Here is an 18613-nt window from a genome sequence, read left to right as displayed (position 1 = left end):
TAAGCTTTATGTTGGAGGTGGAGGATGCTATGAGATAGTTAACAGCTCTTAGGTGCTCCTGGACCGTGAATGGTCCTTCCCACGACGCTTCCATTTTATGGGCCTGGAGCGCCTTTAAGATCATGACTTGGTCTCCTACTTTGAAGGACCATTCTCTGGAATGTTTATCATACCAGGCCTTTTGCTCTTCCTGAGCATCCTTTAGGTTTTCTTGAGCAAGGGCTAAAGAGTGTTGGAGGGTGCTTTGTAGGTTGCTTACAAAGTCTAGAATCTTAGTTCCTGGAGAAGGTGTAAACCCCTCCCATTGCTGCTTCACCAACTGTAATGGCCCCTTAACCTTGCAGCCATACACAAGTTCAAATGGTGAAAACCCTAAACTGGGATGTGGTACAGCCCTGTAGGCAAAAAGCCACTGTAGCAACACTAGGTCCCAATCATTGGAGTGTTCATTTACAAATTTACATATCATGGCCCCCAAAGTTCCATTAAACCTCTCCACCAGGCCATTGGTTTGATGGTGGTAAGGGGTGGCAACCAAGTGATTCACCCTAGGAGCTTCCCACAGGCTTTTCATGGTCCCTGCCAGGAAATTAGTTCCCGAATCTGTAAGGATGTCGGAGGGCCAACCTACCCTGGCAAAAATGTCTGATAATGCCTGGCACACACTTTTAGCCCTGGTGTTGCTTAGAGCTACTGCTTCCAGCCATCGGGTAGCAAAATCCATGAAAGTCAGTATGTACTGCTTTCCTCTGGGTGTCTTCTTTGGGAAAGGACCCAGAATATCCCCAGCTACTCGCTGAAATGGGACCTCAATTATGGGGAGTGGCTGGAGAGGGGCTTTGACCTGGTCTTGGGGCTTTCCCACTCGTTGGCACACCTCACAAGACCGGACATAATTAGCAATGTCCTTGCCCTTTCCCTCCCAGTGGAAGAACTTCCCCAACGGGTCTTTGGTTCTGTTCACCCCGGAATGGCCACTGGGATGATCATGGGCTAAGCTCAAGAGCTTTACCCGGTACTTAGTTGGAACTACCAACTGTCTTTGAGGATGCCAGTCTTCCTGGTGTCCACCAGAAAGAGTCTCCTTGTATAAAAGTCTTTGTTCTACAACAAACTGGGATCAGTTAGAAGAGCTGAGAGGTGGTGGGGTGCTCCGTGCCGCCACCCAAGCTTTCTGAAGGCTGTCATCTGCTTCCTGCTCGGCCTGGAACTGTTTCCTTGATGCTGGAGACATCAGTTCCTCCTTGGACTGCGGACTTGGGCTTGGTCCCTCTGGAAGCGGTGCAGGTGGTGGGGTTGTTTCCATTGACTGTGAACCGCTCTCCGCTGGTGCACTATGTGGTATTTCAGGCTCTGGCTGAGCCTCTTGGGTAGGGTTCAGCCAGTTCAGGCTCGCTGGTGCCCTCTGGTGTTGGAGTTGTAGACGGGTTTGCAAGCACTGGACTCAGTGGTGGCAATGGTTCTGGTGCTGGTTGCGTTGCCAGTTCCAGTTCTGGGACTGGCTTTGGCTGGGTCTCTGGGATTGGATCCACTATGGCTGTTGGAGTCGTTGGCAGGGGATCTAGTTCCATCACTTCTGTCTGGGTCTCTGGTAACACAGACGGGGCCTGGTGGACAGCTCAGGAACAGGGATGGATGTGAAAGCTTGCTTAGCCTGGCTGCGGGTGACCATTCCCACCCTCTTGGCCCCATCAGTAGCATGGGGATGGGATAATTGTCATAGACTGCAAAAGTCCACATTCCTGACCAGCACTTGTACAGGACAGGCAACTTGGCTGTAGGCAAGGTTAAAGAGTGTGACATGAAGAGTTGAATTGTCACCGGAGCCTCTGGGTTGATGAGTTTGGGGTCCACTAGGGATTGGTGGATAGTTGACACTAGGGCCCCAGTGTCCCTCCACGCAATAACCTTCTTTCTGCCCACTCTCAAGGTTTCCCTTCACTCCGAGGGTATTTGAGAGGCATCTGGGCCTGGGGATCTTTGGTGTGATTGTGGTGTAATGAACTGTAATCGGTTGGGGTTCTTGGGGCAGCAGGCCTTTATATGTCCCAGTTCATTACATTTAAAACATCACCCTGCTAAGGTTCACTGGGGCGAGGTTGGTTGGGGCAGACTGGTGTGGTGGGGTGAGAAGGCGTCTGGGGTTTTCCTTGGGATGTAGATGGGGCCTGGGTTGCCCCTGGTGATAGGGTTTTGTTTCAGGTTGCCCCTTCTGATATTCGCTCCAACTGCTACTAGTTTTTTTCTTTTCTGCCACCTCCACCCATTTGGCTCCAATCTCCCCTGCCTCGGTTACAGTTTTGGGCTTCCCATCTAGGATGTACCTTTCTATTTCCTCAGGAACACCCTCTAAAAACTGCTCCATTTGCATTAGGAAGGGCAACTCTTCTGTAAATTTAACACTTGCTCCTGCTATCCAGGCATCCCAATTTTTCCCAATGTGGTAGGCATGTCGGGTAAATGACACATCTGGTTACCACCTTAGGGCTCTGAACCGCTGACGGGCATGCTCGGGTGTTAGCCCCATTCTGATTCTGGCCTTGTTTTTAAAAAGTTCATAACTGTTCATGTGTTCCTTAGGCATTTCAGCTGCCACCTCTGCTAAGGGTCCACTGAGCTGCTGCCTCAGCTCTACCATGTACTGGTCTGTAGAGATGCTGTACCCAAGGCAGGCCCTTTCAAAATTTTCTAAGAAGGCCTCAGTATCATCGACTGCCTTGTAGATGGGGAATTTTCTGGGATGGGAAGCGGTACCTGGAGAGGGGTTGTTAGGGTTGGCTGGTATATCCTGCCTAACCCTTACCAATTCCAGTTCATGCTTCCTCTCTCTTTCCTTCTCCTCCATCTCTTTTTCTTTCTGCTCCATAGCTCTTTTGTGGGCATCCTCTTTGGCTTTCTCTTCTCTTTCAGTAGCTGCTTTCTCGAGTTCTTTTATTTCGAGCAGTCTCTTATGATTCTTTTCACTTTCTTCTGCTGCCAGTCTGGCCAGCTCTAGTTTAGTAGCAGTGTCATTGGTACTCATTTTCCTACTTTGTTAGGCTGGGATACACCCCCTCTGCAGTTCACTGAAACTGGGATGCACTCAGCTCAGGGCTGCTTAGTTAACAGAGACTTTCTAACTAGCTATATCCGAGAGGTAGAAAGAAAAAAAAAAAACAATTCAGCTTGTAAATTCCTTTTGCTGGCTGCTTGCTCACAGCATGAAACCTTCTCTTAACAAAGACCCTTGTTAAAAAAACTTAACATCTCTGCCTTCAGGCTAAGAAATAAGATATGTATCTACCTTCCCAGTTCTGCTTTCTAAGCAGCTACACAGGAGAAAAAAAAATCTTACTGGCTTTTGGTTTTAAAAGATCCCACCGCTCTGCCACCATGTCAAGGTTCCTTCCCCACTCTGAACTTCAGGGTATAGATGTGGGGACCTGCATGAGAAGCTCTAAGCTTAACTACCAGCTTAGATCTGGTTTTGCTGCCACCACTCCCAAGTGCTAACTCCCTTCCCTGGGTAGCCTTGAGAGACTTCTCCACCAATTTCCTGGTGAACACTGATCCAAACCCTTGGATCTTAAAACAAGGAGAAATTAACCATTCCCTCTCCTTTCCCCCCACCAATCCTGGTGATCCAACCCCCTCGGATCTTAAAACAAGGAAAAATCAATCAGGTTCTTAAAAAGAAGGCTTTTAATTAAAGAAAAAAAGATAAAAATCATCTCTGTAAAATCAGGATGGAAAATAACTTTACAGGGTAATCAGATTCAAAGAGCCCAGAGGAACCCCCCTAGCCTTAAGTTCAAAGTTATAGCAAACAGAGATAAACACTCTAGCAAAAGGTACATTGACAAGCTGAGAAAACAAAGATAAACCTAACACGCCTTGCCTGGCTGTTACTTACAAGTTTGAAATATGAGAGACTTGTTCAGAAGATTTGGAGAGCATGGATTGATGTCTGGTCCCTCTTAGTCCCAAGAGCGAACAACCGCCAAAACAAAGAGCACAAACAAAAGCCTTTCCCCCACCAAGATTTGAAAGTATCTTGTCCCCTTATTGGTCCTTTGGGTCAGGTGTCAGCCAGGTTACCTGAGCTTCTTAACCCTTTACGGGTAAAAGGATTTTGGAGTCTCTGGCCAGAAGGGATTTTATAGTATTGTACACAGGAGGGCTGTTACCCTTCCCTTTATAGTTATGACAACCTCCCTCCCCACAGCTCTCTCCAAGTAGGCAATAATGAAGGATAATGTTGTACCCCCCCCCAAGCTAAAAGCTAGAGATCAGTTTAGGATCAGAGCTATGGAAAGGAACACTGATGAAGCTACAGACAGAATATTATATATATTCCAATAGCATTATGGAAAGTAAGTGTAACACATCCTACAGGATGACAAAGTATAGTGTATATCAAGAAAGGCTAGAGGAATTGCCTCTGGGGCCTAAGTCCCAGATAGTTCTTTCAGGATGTTTATTTTGTCTTCTACGTTTTCAGGAGATGGATGCTTCATTCCTTCTTAAATGAAAATCAACCAGCATATCTACTATGGTTTATGAGGCCACAATTTTTGATGTTTGTAGGTGAACACAGGCACACTATAGAAAGGTGATGTGCTTACCCCTGAATGTACATATACTGAAGTAGAACTTGCAGTCTTTTTATCCTATTCCATGACTAGCTGATCTGCAAGAGATCTGGCACACCTGTGACAACAACTATGTGAACTAATTTGTCATCTGAAATGCCTCTACTGCAAAAAGATGACAATTATTGTATGTCCTCACATAAGGTTTAGCACAGAGCTTTTATTTTTCAGATAGTCCACTTCCCTTGTATTCTTCTTGTAACTGAATTAAATGTGTCTGCTGGGATCTACTTAGGGGAACATGGATTAGATTTTTTTTGTTCTAGTGATGCATTTATACCTTGAAAATGCTTGCCTGCCTACTTAAACTTTTTTGCTGAGAAACAAATTTACTAATTGCAATACAAATCTTAAATTTATATTGTGACTTTCTTCTCCTGCCTTATCTTTAGAAATGTAAATCTAGTAAGTTTCTGATTTGCATTGTATTCTTTCATTTGTCTTTTTATTTCTCAAGATTCTGCTTTGCACTGGATAGATTTATTCCTTTGCACTGGATAGATTTATTCCAAAAGGCTTGCAAAAACTAACACTTATGTAACATGAAGAGCTTATTCATACAGTGCTTTATATTTTCAAAGCACTTCACAATCACCAGGTAATCAATCAGCATTAATAAACAAAATTAGAAAAAAATCCTGTAGAACAGGGATTGGTAAATACCCTTGGCAGTGAAGGGGCTAATAAAATAAGCACAAAAATAATTAACATCAAACTGATGCACAGTGTAATTGTTGGTACTTTCGTGCAACCAACCCTACACAAAGAATTTCAGACACTAAAAATGCTTCAAGTATGTAAATGTCCAGACAACCCTATTTGGCTTTAGCTTCTGTCTGATCCACTTCAGTGTCCAAGTCTGTCAGACAACAGTAGAACAACATCTGAACATATTTTGTTGTTGTGGCTGCAAAATAAAAAAAACAACACATAGATGAGACAAACTTACAATAGAACTTTGGTCTTTTATATACTTTGTGTCCAAGGATCTCAAAGCACTTTGCAAACATTAATTAAGCTTTGCAACATTTCAGTGAGGGGGATTAAATCCATGTTTCCAATGGGTAAATCATTCACACATCAAAGCCCCACTTTGAAATTCTTAATTTTTAATCAGCCCTTCACTGAATTTAATGGAAATTTGTAAGAGCTGGGATCAAACTGAACAAGGAGCTCAGGATTGAGCCTTTCAAAACTAGTCTGTGAGTCAGTAGCAGATATATGCATAATCCTCTGCAGCTACTAGTTTCTGAACCTGAGTCCACTAAATTAATGATTTAATAATTTAGGAAACTTTCTGCTGATGTTTACATCAGCTCACATCAGTTTATTTATACAAGTTATGGCATCTGTCCCATCCCCCCCACCCCCACAACCACTTTTTCAATTGTTCCTGGAAGAGAGCACCCAGAAATAAGTATGTGTACAGCCCTACAGGACCACCAATTTTTTCCCCAATGCAAATGTTAGCCCCTTACCAATCTCAAATATCCATCATTATAGCAGTATTCACATTTTAACTGGGTACCAAAATAGGTGGTCTCCTCTAACTCAGATACTACACTAATTGGTCAGTCAGCGAAACAATACAGTGATATGGTACTTTCAGTCCTCCAGACCAAAAATGAGTGTGTTTAGTCTTTAGAGAAACAAGTTGGGTGAGGTAATATCTTGTTGGACCAACTTCTGTTGGTGAGAGACACAAGCTTTTGAGCTTACATAGAGCTCTTCTTCAGTCTTCAACACTAGGAGGACTTTTGACCGAGCCAATGTAAATTATTCCTCCATAATGACTTATCATTAATGTACCGTAGGGTGACCAGACTGCAAGTGTGAAAAATCGGGACGGGGGTGAGGGGTAATAGGAGCCCATATAAAAAAAGGCTCCAAATATCGGAACTGTCCCTATAAAATCGGGACATCTGGTCACCCTAATCTATCTGTTATATTTTTACTGTAATATTTTTATTGAATCTACATGCAGGAAAATTCTGTAAAGTTGCATAGTTCAGGTTATTTTTCCCTCTAAAACATATAACAAACACAGCAAAACTTCCTAGACATGTAATGCATTATATATTAAAAATTTCTGAGGGAACAAATTTTACAAAAAATCCAGAAAAATAGCTAAGATTTTTTTTGTTTTCTGACAAGTTCTCACAATTTGTATTTACAGGTGCCTGCATGTAGAGATGTACATAATCACATACTAATGTAAAACTACATTGCTTACCAGAGAGCCACTGAAGACATTTAGGTTTCTTTTCAGATGGTAAATAAACTCCCAGATAATATGCAGGAATTCCAGAGAGGGCTATGCCAATTCCAATGAGGGTATTGATTGTATCGCTGTAGAGAGGAACCAGGACCAGGAAAATGGAACATAAACAGTATACTACAGGAAAGAAGAGGCTGAGCTGCAGATACAAAAAGATCAACATGAATTAAAAGAAACAACAAAACATACTGTTGAAAAATGTGAGGCCTTACAAACTGAAGCACTAATGAGGCCTGCCTGTAAGGCTTGCTCTGCCTGGAAGAGGGAGAAGAGCTAAAAAAGGGAAAGCTTCTACAGAAAGGAGTGGTGAAGAAAAGGAGGGTTGCTTCACCTCAGAGACTGCTGACAACAGAGACACATCAGCCAAGAGGGAAACACTGTCGCTAACGCTGTATCGACCAGCTGTGAAGCAAGATGCCCCAAGATGAGGGGCTGGAGTTAGATCCTAATAAAAGACAATAGGCCCATTAATAGGCCAAGTCCAAAGAGCTGAATCTAGAAAGATGGCCTGAGAGACAGGCCACCTTTCCCTTCACTTGAAAGGACCTTTCTTTTGTCTCTTTTTTGGTTTAACTTGAGGACCCTTCATATACTACAAAGTGGGGGGAAGGACATTATAAATGACCTGAAGAGTCTGGAGGAGAATTGGGGGATCCCCTCTGCCCCCCAGGTGTAAATACATGTGTGTGTCTGTATCTGTCCATCCTGTTTCCAGGACTGCACAAACTCAGCTCCAATTGACATTTATGAGAGATCCACAAATGCAGTAAGAGCAGAGCACTGAAGCCGAGTGCTACCATGCAAGGAATTTTTTCTCTAAGCTTCTACTGTAGAATTTTTATCATTTGTATGTCAGAAATTGAATGAACTCAGCTTGACTCTCAAGAATCTAGTTAAGTTTGCAGAGGTGGTAGTTAGAAACACATCATTTTGCTTGTAAAATCAGCAAATCTGATATGGAAATAATTGGAAAACAAGTAGGGAAGCCCACAATAAACTTTTTTACAGATTCATTTCTTAAAGTAGAACTACACTTTGATACCTAGCCACTGTTCTCAAGAATGGCCTTTCAAAATGTCATGACATTTTAAGAGCTAGCTATAACTTCTAACACAGAGAGAGTTTTTGTATAAATATTATTTTTATGTAAGTAAGATATACATTGAGGAAAACAATCCACTGTGCGTGCACAAAATTCCATGCAAAAATGTGAGGTCAGCTAAGCAGGCAAAGAATAATAGAAATTAATAATTTGGCACCCACAGTCGGCTTAGATAAACTCTCTGGGTGCAATCTTGGGTGTACTGAAGTCTATGGCAAAATTCCCATTGATTTTAATAAGGCCAGGATTTCACCCTCTCTCCTCTTTTCTGCCTATTATCTGGAGAGTTTGTAAATTAAGTGTGAAGACAGTACGTTTTATCAAGGCTATTTGTTGTCAAGCAGGGCTGCATATGGCAAAGCGTGGAATACAATAGTTCATTTTTACAACTTCAAGATTTGTGGGCTGCAGCAGACCCATGAACAGTTTGTGTTTCATCGGTCTGATGTCCAACAGAAAGCAGAACTGGCTGGTCAAAAAACAGGAAAAAGATTGAGCAAAATTTCCCTTGTTGGTTGTTGTGAGGTGGTTTTTTTGTTGTCTTTTTACATTCAAAATGTGAATGAAAGATCTTGTCAAACTTGAAATTTCAAAAAAATTGACTAGCTTTGGAGAATTAGAAAGTTTACTAGCTTTAGAGAATGAACTTTAATGCTGATTGTACACAGGAGTTCTATTTTTGTTGTAGATGCTGGATAGGAATCAAAACATTTTGCCCTTTAATAACACACGAACAAAAACTGATGCTGGTAAAGATGGTACAGGAGACTGTGACAAGACAGAGTCAAAAATAAAAACGTCTTTGGAAAAGCTCATGAAGGGGTATTAATTTGTATTCTAAATTCACTTGTCTGACTGAATGTAACACTCCTCTATACTTGAAGAGTGTATAGGGTACCATTTCTTGGAGGACCCAAGTAGCATTAATACACCTCACTCTCCTACTACCATGTGTGTCTTGGATGGCAAAATATATATGGATGAAGGGAAGAGGAAGTAAAGTACTAGTCCTACAAACGAAGGAGAGGTGGAACTATTGTCTGGCAGCTCAGAATTTCCCAAACTATAAGAGGTGTAATCAAACCTGAATACCCAACTGTGCCAGAGCCCTAGGCACCCTGTAACTATGGCAATGTAAAGATCCATTATGAGAAAAAATGACTACACAAAAATAAGGGCCTATCCAGCTACACACTATGGACTAAGGAGCCTAGACAATTTCATTTTAAAAACGAAGAGGGTTTTAAGTTGAACAGAAGCAAAAACGAGTCACAAAATCAATAAATGTCAATTTTTATACTATATATAGCAAAAATGCCGTAATAGATATCCTTCTGAAAGCTGGGATACATTTTGCTCCTTAACTTGTGACAGTGTATGTTAAAAGGACTTTTGTGGCTAAAAGAGTAGCATATAAGGGAAGTTCTGACACATCCTTAGTACCAATACTCAGGGTCAGCTCCAGGCACCAGAGAAGGAAGCAGGTGCCTGGGGCAGCCAATAGAAAGGGGCGGCACTCCGTACGTTACTGGGGCGGCACCTCCTGGTCTGCAGCGGCAATTCGGCGGTGGGTCCTTCGGGTCCCTCTCTTCTTCTTCGGCGGCACCTCAATCGCTCCACTTGTAGTCGATCGGCTTTTTATTTGTTTATTTATTTATTTATTTATTTATTCCGCCACTTGGGGCGGCAAAAAAGCTGGAGCCGGCCCTGCCAATACTGTAATGTATATACAAACAGATGCATTGACTGTATATTAGGTTTTATTTTCTTCTGTAATGTACTTACTTTAATAGGCCGTGGCCTATCAGGCTGCGTATGTCTCAGGTATATTAATCCTGCAATAGACAGCCCAACATACAGCCAGTAGTTGAAGCTGTAGTAATTAATGAGGAGAAAGACATCTTCCACAAGGAGGTAGAGCAAAGTCATTAAACCCTACAGACATAAAAGGTGGGGGGGGGAAAGCTTTTTTAAGTAACAAAATAGTTTTCTTATGAAACAAAAACATACTATATATTAAGTACTATATATCAAAGGCCTGATTTTAGTGGTGCTGAGCTCCTAAGTTCCAACTGAAATCACTGAGAGCTGTGTTCTCAGAACCGCTAAGAAATCTGTAAGTGCACTGGTGGACAGTGCTCAGGGAATGGCCAGCTGGTCTACATTTTGTTTTCTCCCCACTGCTCAACGTGTGGCCCCATGCCTTTTTTACCTCACACCAGTCAAATCCTGCTCTGAAGACAGAACCATTGATTTCCTCATGAGCTTGTCTATGGTGCTCATTAGCATAGTATCTGATTGCTTCACAAATGTTAGTTTATCATCACAACACCCCTGGGAGGTGAGGGGGTCATATCCCCAGTTTACATATGGGAAACTGAGGCACAGAGGGAATAAGGTCCAAAAATTTCCACCTATGTGGTGTCTAACTTGAGACACCTAGAACCTGTGTTGTCAGAGTTCTGAACATTATATAGTGCTCTATATAAAGCACAGCTCTCATTGACTTCAGTTGCAGCAGTGAGTGCTCAACACTCCTGCAAATCAGATCCAGGGTCTCAAATCAGGAACACAGAAAAAGAAGAACAGATAATTAGTGACCACCTGTGAAAAGTGTGGTCTAGGGACTTGCCTAGCATCACAGTGAAAACTCTGGCACAGGCAGGGATAGAATCCAGTTCTCCAGGGTGACATTCAGCTGCCTTAACCATGAGGCCATCCTTTCTCTTCCTGAAATCCCCTGGCTTATTCATGACTCCCCTTTCAACTTCTAAATTAGGCAAGGGCCCAACAAACAACAACCTCGTTCAGAACACAGCCCTGATCTATCCCCAGAGCAGATCCATTGTGAGCACTGAATGAGGTAGGTGTCCAGTAGTTAAAAATAGCAGGTGATCATGCAATTAAAGACTGCATCATAATGCGTACAAAGGGGCACAGGCAGTTTTTCTGGCTTGTCCTAGCTTTTGAATGCTTGATTATGCAACCTTAATAAATGTTCTTTTGATGTACTTTGTGTGTAATTTCCTCATTTTTTGAAGAAGCAAATTGAAAAAAGAATTCCATCATGTCGCATTATACTGACACCCACATGGTTCATCAGCCACATTGGAACCTTTGGACCCACTTCACAGACCTCTGCCACTTGAACTAGCAGAGTAACTGGTAGCAATAGTAGTTTGTCATCTGCTCTGTAGACCAGCACTAGAGGGGGATGAGACATCCACTTTGCCAGTGGGTTTTACAGATATGCTGACAGCAAAGGAATGGCGAGACTCAGGAATCTTGGGTTCCATTCTAGATGATGGAAGGGAGTGTTCTCTAGTGGTCACAGCGCCTTCTGCCTGCCCTCCCCCACACAGCCAAGCATGACTCCTGTTTCCCCAGTCCCTCCAATCTGTACCTATTCCAGTCCTTGTCTCTGGCTCCTTCTCTTTGCCTACCCAGTCCCAGTCTCCACTCCTCAGGCTTCTCGTCCCAGTCTCTCCTTGGCTCCAAATCATTCCCAGCCTCCCCACCCCACTGGCTCACAGTCCAAGTATCCTGGCCTAGCTAATCCTATTTTCTCTTCCCTCTCCCCTCCTCCATTCTCCAGTCCCAGTCTCATCAGACTCCTTATCCAATCTATTCTTTCCTCCATCTGCCCTGCTCACAGGCCCACCTCTTGTCCTCTCGGCATTTGTGTCCGGAAGCTTACACCTCCATTCTGCATGGGTGCCAGCAGTTTGAGCGGGGTGGGGAGGTGAGGTGTCTTTGAGGGTATGTCTACACTGGGATAAAAGATGCTTGGCCTCGGGCTGCAAGAGTGGAGTGTCCTGGACTCGGGCTCCAGCGTGACCCTGAATGTATACACAGCAATTTTGTTTTTTAGCCCCACAGCCTGAGTCCCACAAGCCCAAGTCAGCTGACCTAGACAGCCACAGTCATGCCGTGGGTCTTTTATCCCTGTGTACATGTACCCTATGAGCATAGGAAAGAGACACTCCCTGCTCTCTGTTCTAGTGCCCAGTCCAGCCACAGCCCAAAACAGCTGGGAGCAGCCACTACAGGGAAAGTTCTGCTTCATCCTTGTTGCTTTGGGCTGGTGGAAGCATGGTCAATTGCTCTATGGGGACGGTCAATCTGATCAACAGTAGGAGCTAAGCATGTGTTAATGGAGACTCTGAAAAGGCTTATCTCTTGGCCAAATTTGGGCAGATTTTCATAGGGTCAGCAAAAGGCACATCTCTGACACAAAGGCCACTCCTCCGCCAAATTTCAGTTAATTGCTCCAACGCATGCGGGCACTAGAGCTGTTCAAAATAAAATTTTTAAAAAGTCACCAGGATTTTTTAAATTGGGCAAAACATTATCATTCCTTAGCCTCATTCTCAGAAATTGCTGGACTGTTTTGATGCAAATTTTCCAAAATATTGATGCCTGAGGCAGGCATCTGGCATGTAAAATTTCAACCCAAATGGTTTAAATTTTGGCACAGTTATAAGCAACACTAAACAGAGCCTCATAATGGGGAGCATTAGGCAACCTCACTAACAGTCGGTGCTACTGGCCCTGGATATATTTTAAGAGCATATTAAAATAGGGTACTCAGGCCTATACAACTTCCTACAGTATCTCTCTGTCATGCCCCTTGCTCCCCTTAATGAATGCTTCTCCAAGGAATAGTCTGGGCTTGAAGTGTACTCTAAAGGTCACCAAATCCAGATTCTGGTGAACCAAGAGAGTATGCAGTTCTACAGACAATATATATATTTGACTAAAACATGAAGTAATTTACCTTTCATTTGTTTTCAAATCTATTAATATTTAAAGAGAAGTTCTCTCCCTTGCATCCTATTTTTCTTCTCCTCCTCCTGCAATGATGTCATAATGATGAATTTGTAACATCACAATCATTTTCATGGTAACTGGCTGATGTCACAAATCCAAGACTATGACAACTTCACTGCAGGACCAAGAAGAAAACACAACATGGAGTTATGAAGCGAAAAAACTAACTCTTATTAAGACATAACTATCAGAGAAGGTTACTGGCATAGTAACATGCTTCTTCTATACAGTGAAATCTGTGTTAGTGACCACACTTAACAAGGAAACATCCAACTAAGGGACTACCTTAAAGTATCCCCCAAACTTTCAAATGCAAACTTACCTTTACCAGGTGAGCAACTCACTAACATTACCAGGGACTGCCTATGTTTAGTCCTAGTCACAGCCAAATCCTCTTCTACAGCTGCTACTGCATTGTCCCTAAAGCTCTGTGTGGGGCTAATAAAGACACCTCACATGCTCATGAGATTAGAGTTTGTCAAAAAGGGATATTTCCCCCCATCTCCTTTTTAATTTTGAAAAATTTCAACCAGCTAGATATTCCCCATTTGTTTTGAATTTGGAAATTTGATCTGTGGCAAACAGTATCCCTGAACGACAAGTCGCACAAGCTGAACCATCCCATACTAGCCTATTCAGCATTTAAGAGTCCCAGGAGCTTTGTCATGGAATTGTTCAAGTAAACTGTAAGGCAACCTTTATGAAAAATTGTAGTCAGTCCTCTGGGTGATTACTTACCCCACGGTTCAATGTCATCACTCATTCTTTCTTTTTTCTATGGACTGCAGGATTTGTTACATTTTCAAACTGTACTCATTTTATCTAATGCACTTTACTGATGTAGGGCTTGATCCTGTCCCACTGAAGGCAATGGGAGTTACGACATGAACTTCTAGGGATACAGGCCCTTAAATTTAATAGTAACAATAACAACACAAATATTTATATAATTATTTTGTATTCAAAGCACTTTATAAATATTAATCAGTCTTCACATCTCTCTGGTAAGGTAGGCAAATATTTATTGTTTTCCTCCTTTATAGAGGAGGAAACTGAGGCAGAGATATTCAAGTGACTTGCCCAAAGCTAGACGAAGAGTCAATATCAGATCCATAATTAGAACTGAGGTGCTCCTAGCTCACAATCCACTGGACAAGATTTTAACTTTTAAATATCTGCCTTCAAACAAACACTGTACAGGACATTGTATTTCTGTGCACTGAGAACAATTAAGCAAAGATTTCTCCCTCTAGAAGGGTAGTAGAATGTTCCTCTTTTTGAGCTTTCTACAAACAATTGGACTTCAATGAGAGTTACGGTATTTGGCCCCAAAGACTGCAGAACTGAGTCCAGAGGTGAATGAGCCCTAAAATCTCTGAATCTTAAACCACTGATTTATTAAAGAGCACAACTGAAAGAGTGCATTCTTCCCTCAATAAACACAGAAAACTTCTATTCTTATAAATGGGAATTATGTTCACATGTTAAGAGAACAAACCCTTCCCACTGATACAAGTGTAATTCCCACTAGTGGAAATATTCAGACTCAAATGACTCATTCCTAGATTCCTATATTAAGGCAAAAAGGCACTTTGATCATCTGCATAAGACAGGCTATAGAATTTCACCAAGTGAAATGAATAGTTTAATAAGCAGCAATAAATGCTTTATGATGGATTTCCCCCCCTCACTTTAATCTATTTGATTTCTGGATTAATACTTGCAATCATTTGTACTAATTTTGTATCTTACAGCTCCCTGTCCCTGTGTCCCACAATCTCATTTACAATGAAATGTTGCTATTGCGCCATAATATCTCATTTTAATTTGTAAATAAGATTTTAAAATACCTATAAGTGCCCATCACAAAGAAGATTCCTTTGTGCAATTAGAGAAGAATAAAGTAAATATGGATGTAAAAGTCTAGCTTTAGGAACCCAATTTTAAATACTTTGATCCAAGTATTTTAAGTGCTGTGACAAATGTGTGTATATATTGTTTTAAAATTCTTATATACTTTAGCACATGACTACATAAAGCATTCTTCATTGGGAAGCTGGTAGTATTTCATTGTGAGTCAATCTTCCTCTTTCCCAAAGCCAACTAAACTAATTCTCTTTTTAGAGTGTGGTATTCACCTGAGAATTTCAGTATGTGGCTTTGTGAATATGCAAACCCACACAAAGACTTAGGCTATGTATGCACTACAGCTTACGTCGGTATCAGTTTAGTCAGGGGTGTGAATAAGCCACCTCGCTGAGTGGTGCAAGTTACACTGACCTAAGTGTGGACAGTGCTATGTCAGCGGGAGAGTTTCTCTTGCCAACATAGCTACCATCGCTTGTGGGGACTGGAGTAATTAAGTCAATGGGAGAGCTCTCTCCTGTCAGCATAGAGCGTCTGCACTAGCCGCTGCATCGGTACAGCTGTGCGGCTGTAAACTCTGTGGTTATGCATTTTAAACCTTCCCTTTTTTCTAACCTAGATCAGAACACAGAGACTAATTAATGTTAAATCTTGGATAAACTGAGAATTTTTGTTGCAATATCCCAACTATTTTTAAAACTGATTCAGATAAACCCCTACAGGTGATTTTAACACTAGTTTCGGCTGATTAACCCTACCCTCTGGGCCTACTTCTCATTCACACTAAGATCACTTTACCTGGGTGCCCTTAGTGTAAATGAGAATCAGGCCGTGTGGCTCCAACTGTTTTAAAAAACAATTTAGTTCAACTAGCTATTTTGGGGAAACTTCCCCAGTGTAGACAGGCCTGGAGAAATGGAGTGTAAAAGGGATTCATAATACTTTACCATTTGCAGAAAATTCCCAAAATAGTGAGGAAAGAAGTGGAGAAGTACTGTTACTTACATTAAAGAAAAGAGCAGGGATTGGTGTGAAACACTTTATATGAATCAAACTCAAACTATCAGGAAGGTGTCCTTCTCTGGCTCCAACATAAAAAAGCCTAACACAAAAGGAAAGAAAAAAAGTCTAATTAGCCAAGCAGAGTCCTTCTGTTTTTCCACAAAGGCAGAACCAATTATATTTTTTGTTGCTGTTGTAAACATTTATGGAGAAAAATGCTTTTTTGTTGTAAGTACCATTCTTTTGTCCACCTTTGCCTTTCACTGGATAATAGACAGTGCTAGTGTACATGCCAGGGCACAAAAAAATCTCCATCATTAAGGAATTATTTGACTTAATGTGACAAATGTAGATCAGACTGCTACTAGGTAATCAGAAGACTGCACCTGCCCCATTTTAAGTAGTCCTTCGTTTGAGAGTTCCAATAATAAAATCTGTGCTACTGAAAATAGTACTTCACTGCAAGCATATGTTTATTGTAGAAACATTGCACATTGCATTAAATATTCTTGAAAGAACTTCCTGTAGCCTGAAATATTCTGAATGCTATTGCTCCTATAATGTCAAAAGACCCTACCAGGACTATCAAAAGCCACCACAATGCTTAGAGAGGGGCAATTTGACAGCAAAAAAATATATAGTCCAGTCCAATCCTCTGTGCTGAGCATGCTTTCTTTTTTTGGGGGGGGGGAGGGAGGGGGGAGCCATATCTGCACCTTTGCATAGGTGGAGAAGCTCCATGCAGTCCTTTAGGTTGTAAGCTCTTTGGGACAGGGATAGTCATTTACTACTATATGTTGGCACAGCCCTAGCACAAAGGAACTTTGACCTGGTTTGCCTCTAGTCACTAGCACTAACTAACTAACTAACTAACTAACTAATGCCCTGTGAATAGCAGTGGGAGGGAGAATGTAAGTTTCAAACAAACAGCATTGGAATGTGCTGGACTTGTCTCTTGAATTTGGTTCTTTCATACTTATAGCTGTAGACACAGAAGATGAGACCTACAGTATTATAGCTGCATCTTGGTTTTAAGTGTTTTGGTTTTCTTCAAGTGTTTCAAGTATATACCTATCCACAGACAATATGCAATTAGCTATAAAGCATGAACTATTAGCGTTGAAATAAATATTTATTAACCCAAATATTAAAAACTTAATTTAGATTCAGATTAACTTGCAGCTATATACAGACAATTCACCACATTTGTTAGGCCAAGGGCAGTGTTGCTCCCCACAAATGAATAATAACTCCACACTAAACTTGCATATTCTGAATTATTTGCTTTGGCGTTACAGAAAGATGACCATGGAACTACATGATATTATTGGACAAAGATGGTGCTAAATGATGTCCTTATATCCTTGGATTGTGGCATTTCTTCAGGTTTGGTACTTCTAATGTATTCATGCACATGGCAACATTAGCAGACTTTCAATTCTGTTGAATAGGATCCGTGTCAAATTTATGAGATTGATGGCATGTAAAGGTCAATTCTGGCTTGACTGAAAGAAATTTTTTTTTCCTTAGGTGGTCCTTGTTTTTCTGTTTAAAGCAGTTCCAATACTGTTTATTATTTATGAATTATCAACAGGAACTATTATAGGATCAGTTTCAAATATCACAGTATAGCAATATCCAGCATGACAAATGTCTTTGACAGATGAAAAAGGAAGAATACAAATATTCTTCAGTGTAATACAAATAAAGTTGGACTATTAATTGACTCTAAAATAACACCGCTACTCAGTCATGGTATTTCTCACTGGAATCTGGAGGTGTGCTCAGAGATCTTTGTTTTATTTATTCAGATTTTACCCTACAAGCTCTCTGAGCCACAGAGATTTGTGCTGGGCTTTACATACAAATAAAAGAAGAGAGGTGCATGCCCTCAGCGGCCTACAATCATAGGGCCACACTATGGCAGCTAATTACTGCTTGGCAAAGGAGGCTGTGCTGAGTTGTACTGCTGCAGCCAGAGCACCTGGAAACATTATGCCAAGACATGAGTGTACCTCATACAATGCCTCCCAAAGCACCCCACCATGAAGGGGTAGTGAATCTGCTGTGTCACTAACTAGAAGGGGCAGTATACACAGAGGGACAATGTTACAAGGCCTTTTCCCAACCATGTCTCATTTCTTTTGGGATGGTTCACTCCCCAGGTGGCACTAATAGGAAACATTCTTTGTGCACCAGGAATGCAACTGGTGTCAGCCATGCATGGGAGTCTTACACCCTCCCTCCCTATACCTGCCCCATCTTTACCCTAAATTTCTTGTAGCAAGTCAGCCAGTCAAGTTAGAACAAAGTGATAGAAAGAAACTCAACGGTCACTCCTGTTAACATTCTACTGCTACCTTTAGACTGCATTCTTAACGTAGAGTGCATTACTTTTATCCTACAATACTAAACGCCTGAAATGGAGATAGTCACAGATTCTTAACTTCAGCAGGTCCCACTGCAATATATTATTAAATGATGCCACTTACTACAAAGTGCTATTGATTGCCCTTTGAGTACTGCCTGCCTTTTACATGTTTGATGTTTCATACCTGGAAGCTGCAATAGTTGATGAGTTTAATCCACCATAACAGGACATGGCCACTGCAATAGGAATTATCCACTTAGCATAACTAAGGGTTTCATTACCAAATGTCTGCAATAGAAAAGAGAGCGCATGAGGCTAATTACATTAAATATGCAATGACAGCCTTGCAAAACTGTCAGGAAAATTTATCAGTCCAAGCACAGAGTCTCCTAGCCCATTCTTTACCATGATGATAATGAAAACTACTCCTGCTGAGTGGGTGATTGGAATTTTGAAAGGCTGATCAATGCTAAGATAAATCCTACATTAGCATTAAAACAAAATTGGATTTTTGTTAATTTCTGTAAATTGGG

General features: G+C 41.6%; 1 protein-coding gene across 6 annotated transcripts in view; it reads right to left on the bottom strand.

Moving 5' to 3' along the window:
• Positions 1 to 5059: 5059 nt before the first annotated feature.
• Positions 5060 to 18613, bottom strand: part of LOC101934902 (Y+L amino acid transporter 2-like) — a 33618-nt gene continuing 20064 nt past the window's right edge. For all 6 annotated transcript variants that reach the window (XM_042844486.2, XM_024106240.3, XM_042844489.2 and 3 more), the window contains 5 exons: positions 18265 to 18368; positions 15713 to 15809; positions 9797 to 9946; positions 6865 to 7048; positions 5060 to 5538 (listed from right to left, as the gene is read on the bottom strand). In XM_042844486.2, the coding sequence (XP_042700420.1) occupies positions 5447 to 5538; positions 6865 to 7048; positions 9797 to 9946; positions 15713 to 15809; positions 18265 to 18368 (627 nt within the window). In that variant the 3' untranslated portion in view covers positions 5060 to 5446. The remainder of the gene's footprint in view (positions 5539 to 6864; positions 7049 to 9796; positions 9947 to 15712; positions 15810 to 18264; positions 18369 to 18613) is intronic.

The sequence above is a fragment of the Chrysemys picta genome, chromosome 2, assembly GCF_011386835.1.
Source record: "Chrysemys picta bellii isolate R12L10 chromosome 2, ASM1138683v2, whole genome shotgun sequence".
Lineage (NCBI taxonomy): Eukaryota > Metazoa > Chordata > Testudines > Emydidae > Chrysemys > Chrysemys picta.
This window is presented reverse-complemented; position numbering and strand designations above follow the sequence as displayed.